The 6040-nt window shown below is 43.1% G+C and overlaps 1 protein-coding gene across 2 annotated transcripts in view; it reads left to right on the top strand.

Annotated features, from left to right (window-relative positions):
* The window catches only part of atp1b4 (ATPase Na+/K+ transporting subunit beta 4), a 7653-nt gene extending 2289 nt beyond the window's left edge, over positions 1–5364 (top strand). For both annotated transcript variants that reach the window (XM_084041597.1, XM_084041596.1), the window contains exons 3-9: positions 1–19; positions 2103–2231; positions 2356–2460; positions 2915–3114; positions 3614–3670; positions 3864–3956; positions 4086–5364. The exon at positions 1–19 is cut by the window's left edge and continues 195 nt beyond it. In XM_084041597.1, coding sequence (XP_083897723.1) covers positions 1–19; positions 2103–2231; positions 2356–2460; positions 2915–3114; positions 3614–3670; positions 3864–3956; positions 4086–4244 — 762 coding nt within the window. In that variant the 3' untranslated portion in view covers positions 4245–5364. The remainder of the gene's footprint in view (positions 20–2102; positions 2232–2355; positions 2461–2914; positions 3115–3613; positions 3671–3863; positions 3957–4085) is intronic.
* Positions 5365–6040: the final 676 nt, after the last annotated feature.

Genomic DNA, 6040 nt, shown 5'->3' with positions numbered 1-6040 from the left:
CGCTCCGGAAAGAGCTGGGGTAAGTTGATTTGTTGGTGTGTGTATGTATGTGTGTGGGCGGGTGGGGGGTTCTTTCTACATAAAGACATCTGAAAGTCAGAAACAAATACATTGTATTACTTTCAGAAATCTGCAACACTGATGTGTTAATCACTGTTCGTACATGTTTGTTTCTGTCATACAGTGGAGTGTATTTCAATTGTAATCAGCAGTTGGCAGTCTCCAGTGATCGAGAATAAACATGGTGTCTTGATGGCTTATTGTTCTTAGAAGATGCACTCAGGGATGTTAGAGGGGGATTGAAATGGCTCCCCAGTCCACAGACTCGCCTCACTGTGCTGTGTGTGTGTCCTCACGCTCAATGTTTACATAGGTGCGTGGACAAGTCAGAGCCATCCCGACAAAAACAGACTGCCTGGGGACGTAGCCCCAGTGGGAGAGCACTGTTCTGGGCCTTGCACTGGCCAGGAATCACATTCCTCATACATCTTAGCCTGCTCTCCACTGCCTCTTTCCCAAAGCCTCAGCGACCCCATAGCTGACCTTAGCATGCTCGCAGCCCCACAGTTGCAGTCAAACACATAGAGATGCTCCAGTGTTTTTTTCTTAGAGCTCCACCCCGTGTTAAGAAACTTTCTTGGCAGAGGTGGATGCCTAGAGGGATTTGTTGAGTCACTGATGATGGAGCAGCCTTTTGGTATTCTAGGCTAGTGGCTGTGTGACGCTGTCGAGCTCCCTCCCCCCCATGTCCACTGTACAACACGGCGGACAATCAAAACCCAACAGCACGTCGACGTAGAGAAAACACCCCAGGCATCACTTGTTCTAATGGCGTAAGCTGGGATACGTACCGAGGAAGAGTCAGGGCTTGAAGCCCATTTCAGAAGCATAACCGCTGTGCGTGCACACTTGTGAAGACGTGGGGCCCATGTGTCTGAGGAAGAAAGGGCCTGAGTTGAAGTCTGTGATGTGTATCCTGTGAGAGGAGTGTGTAAGAGGGGACACAATACCAGAGTGGGGTGATTGGGGCTCCTTGGAGCTGGCGGGGCCTCTATGACTGCAAAAGACCTTCACTACGATGGCAACCGGAGGTTCACTGTGTTCCTGAGTGAAAGGACAGCTGGGAGAATTCTCACTGAGCTTAAACAGAAAGGCCTTTGTCGCTCTGGGGACGCAAGGCTGGCTGCAACCAGTCCCCTGTGAAATTGCCCGCACAGCAAAAGCCATTTCATTTAGGGCACGTTTGGTTTGATTGGTTGCTAATGGACTGTTAATTGAAAAATGGGAAACAATGCTACTTCTATAGGGTTTACTCTATGCAGGGTTCCTCACGTGAAATGATTGCAGTGGGTTTAGATTTTTTAAGGATAAGAAGAAGAAAGTCTGCACACTGTTCTCAAGCTCCAAAAAAACGTTTTATTTATGCAACGTTTCGACCTTCTAGGTCTTCATCAGGCAAATATTATAATGACAGACAAAAGCATCATATATATACACAAACATTGGCTAATGATGATATACAACACCTGGGAGTCAGGAGGAGCAAAAAACACCCTACTCCAACCACAGGGACAAAAAAAACTCTGGGGAGTATTCAATGCATGGTCAGAAAATAGACTTTTCACATTTCATTTAACATATTAGACACTAATAGCCAGTAAATACATTTCTGAAATACCAACAATAAAAACAATTAAAAGTCTTAAACGATGATGATATATTGTATATAGGCCTATCCATGATAGGGTTTTTTAAATTTTTTAAAACATAATGATTTTCATTTCCATGACACGGAGAGAGGCAGCACTTTTGTATGACTAAACAAATTAGTGGAAGGACAGTAGCTTGAGTCCAGATAGAAAACACAGAATTGGACACACTTTATTTTCACCAACTCTAATCTGAAACTTTTTTTTAACACATGCTAGTTGTTTTGAAATCCATACCCCCCCCCCCCCCCCCCCACATGCACGCACGCACACGCACGCACGCACGCACACACACACACACACACACACACACACACACACACACACACACACACACACACACACACACACACATTTAACATCATTCTCTGTTTCTCTCTCCTTTCCTCTTAGGTCTCATCCTCCTCTTCTACGCTACACTTTATATATTTCTGGCGGCCATGTTTGGAGGCTGTATGTTTTGCCTTATGTGGTCCATTAGTCCCTACTATCCAACCTACAATGACAGAGTGATGCCACCAGGTAAATACAACCTCCACTGCCACCACTCCCCTACTACCCCCTACCTCTCACCTTCCTCTTCCTGCGTTCTACTGCCCCTGTCCAGTGTTGGCACAGTTGACTGTCTGTGGGTCTCCGTTGGCAGGTATGACGATGGCCCCACACCTCGAAGGCCATGACATCCACTTCAACGCCTCTGAACGCAAAACCTGGAAGAAATATGCAAGGGCATTGGACGAATACCTGAAACGTGAGTCAGACACTTTATATAATACAGTTGGTATAGAGGTGATAGAATTTAGTGGAGGAAGAAGACAACTGCGTTGGACAAAAAGCAACGAGGTTGTAGGGTGTGTTGAAATCCAGTGGGTACACAGTGAGTTAATCCTCTTGCCCCCACCTCCTCTACCTTTGTCCCTTATTCCAACTGCTTCTTGCAGGGCATTCTGGGAAGGGAAGCTTCTTTGTGGTTAGAGCACAGCCATTGAATGCTGCTTTTTATTTTTTCTCCACACCCTGCTTTTGTCAGGCTGCCTTAATCAGAGGCCTGGCCCTGGCAGGGCATTGCTGCTGCGTGGCTTATTTATGCCCTCTCTCTCTTTCTCCTACTCCAATACCACCCCCCCCCCCCCCCCCCCCCCCCCACACACACACACACACACACACACACACACACACACACACAAACCGTTCACCACTTTCAGCATATAATGACGGTCCTCAGGAGCGCAAGAATATCCCCTGTGGACAGGAGAAGTACTCCATGCAGGAGGACTTGGAGGAGAGTGCAGAGCGAAAAGCATGTCAGTTCAAGAGGTCCTGGCTGGGCGACTGTTCAGGTCTCCAGGACCACAACTATGGCTATTCTCAGGGAAAGCCATGCATCCTCCTACGAATGAACAGAGTAAGACAAGTGCAATTAAATGTATTAGTAGGCTACGTCTCGTGTCTTGGTAAGGTCATGCTGTTACAGAATATCAGAGTACATTAATACACATAACGCAAGCATAATGGAGCTATTTGTCGGCCAGTAAAATCCTGGGTTTTCCCATTTTGTACACTTTCAGAGTAAAATTAACACTCAGGATTTTACTGTGTAGGACCTTCCAATTTTCACAGTGTCAGTGACCTCTTGTGGCCATTTTGGAGAGGGACTAAACATGTGATGTTCATTTCCAGCTTCAATTTTGTCTTGTTAACATTCTTTTAAGCAGCATAATTATCCATTGTATGAATGAACCTTTGGGTGTGATTTTAAATACTTAAAAAATGTGTATTCATGAATTGTCTCTGCTTGACGGGAAGATTCTATATGCATAAACAAAAACAGAAAACAATACTAACACTTTGTTAAGTACACATCTTGAGATGACAATTATGTTCGATTTCTCTTCTTCTTGTAGATTCTTGGGTACCTACCTGGTCAAGGCAAGCCAATAAATGTGACTTGTGGAGTTAAGGTACAGTAAGAGTCAGCATTCTTGCCACTTTACCTCAACCATAAACTGGGAATAACACTATCTCTGAAAGTGTCATAATGATACTTTGCTGCTGTGAAGCCTAATTCATACTTTGTCATACAAGCGACACAGTCATACAGTTAAAATATGAATTAGGCTTGAGTCAAGAGAATGTGACTTTTCATTCTTTCAGAAAGGGCCACCGGAAGCCCTGGGAGAACTCCAGTTCTTTCCTAAAAGCATTTTTGACCTGAAGTACTTTCCATATTATGGGAAGCTAAGGCATGTAAGTAAGGGTTTCATCCCTTCAACGTAAACTGCTGTGAGAATTCATGTCATTGTTCATGATATTTGTAATGTTGAGATAATGCTCGTCAAGTCTTGACCTGAACCTCCCATGTCTCACCTGTCCCAGGTAAACTACTCATCACCGGTTGTGGCCGTGCGCTTGGCAGTGCAGTACGACACTCACATCCAAATACAGTGCAAGCTCAATGGCAAGGGCATCATCAATGATAATCCCAATGACCGCTACTTGGGCAGTGTTACCTTCTCCTTGGATGTGGGAGCATAAGCGAAGTGAGCACATCAAGTGGGATGCTCCCATGACAACATTAGATGAGAAAAATCTACGACAACTCTCAAGTTGAACCATTATTTGACATATATTACATAGGATTCCCTCTTGCTCCTCTTCATTCATATGTCAATGTGCCTTCAGCTAGAAAAGCAAATTCCTCAAGAATGTCACGGGAACATCCAGGAGATCATCGTCCCACGCTGTTGTACATGTAGCTGCCTTTGCAACCTGAGAATGTTGCTGGAGTATGCGTTCATTGGCACACACGCACGCACGCACGCACGCACGCACGCACGCACGCACACGCACACACACACACACACACACACACACACACACACACACACACACACGCGCGCACACACGCACGCACACACACGCGCACACACGCACAGACACACACACACACACACACACACACACACACACACACACACACACACACACACACACACACACACACACACACACACACACACACACACACACAACTTCATGGAAACAGTGCTGCTGAGCACCATACATGTAGAGAGAATGAATTACCATTGAATACCTGACATTTTGTAATGATTAGCACGATTAATATAACTAAATTCACAATATAGAAGGCACTGCCCAATAGTTAGTTCTTCTAGATATGCGACGTAACTTAAAACATTAATAGACAATTACAAATACTGTTTAAATAAGGATAAGATATGGTTGTGTGACACACTTGGTGTGACATCAAAGTGTGTACTAATTTCTTTTGCATACTTTTCAAACATGTATATTTTATGGTTTCCAAGACTATCATGAAAACACTGTCTGAATGCAGGACTTATACTGTACTTACACAGTAAAACAATAATAAATGTCTGCAAATACAGTATTACCTTTTTGTTGAATAGGTCAGTATTATTATATTACATTTATGAAATAAGCACTATGAGTCATTTCTTGCCTTCTCTTTTGTAAAAACATCTGGCTGCTTTTGAAAATGAACTTACAACAGGAGACTGTGATCAATAAAAGGAAGGGATACTGTGAAATAGTTTGTCTTGTTGTGAAACTTGTATCTGTTGTGTGGAAGTTCATGTTTTGGCATATAATTCATCCTATCCACAATGTTATCCTAACCTTGTTCCTGCATGCTGTATTTATTCTTATTATAATTCTTTAATAAATACAGTGTTCTGATAAGTATAATTTCCTTCCCATGGGACTTGTGGTGTAACTTTATTTGATAATATAACAACTCCCATGGGTTTCTTCCCATGGGACTTCCCAGCCCAGGTGTACCTTTATTGGATGATAGACCAATAATATGTTATGTAGTAGATGCTTATTAAGAAACCCCCCAGAACCTTTCACGGTGGTTATCAAGAACTATGAAGAACGTATCAAATTAAATGTAATTTATATTTATAGGCTATAAAAGTAATTAGACTGACCACAGGGCCTAAATTAATCACTGCGATTCCAGGCATTTCATTGGCAAGATTAACTGTATGTGAGTCTATTGTTGTCAGTGTTAAGCTGAACCTTTTTTGCTATAGTGTGACTCTAAAGGACACTAGCATGCCAATAATGGTTGTACATCAAGCTCAAGTCATGCCACTGTGTCATAAATGGTCATAAAAATCACGTTACTGTTCAAAGTCACAAAGACATCACAGAACAATTCACAATGTAGTGTGGTTGTATGATGGCTGACTCTGAAGTGTAACTCTGTCACAAGACATATAAGACATATGACCTTGGGTTTGCAGCTCCACAATAAAACACAAAGCTGTAGAAAAAGAAAGACA

This window comes from Gymnoscopelus microlampas, assembly GCF_963454915.1.
Source record: "Gymnoscopelus microlampas genome assembly, chromosome: 18".
Taxonomy (NCBI): Eukaryota; Metazoa; Chordata; class Actinopteri; order Myctophiformes; family Myctophidae; genus Gymnoscopelus; species Gymnoscopelus microlampas.
The sequence above is the reverse complement of the archived record's forward strand: the minus strand, read 5'-3'. Positions and strand labels throughout refer to the sequence as shown.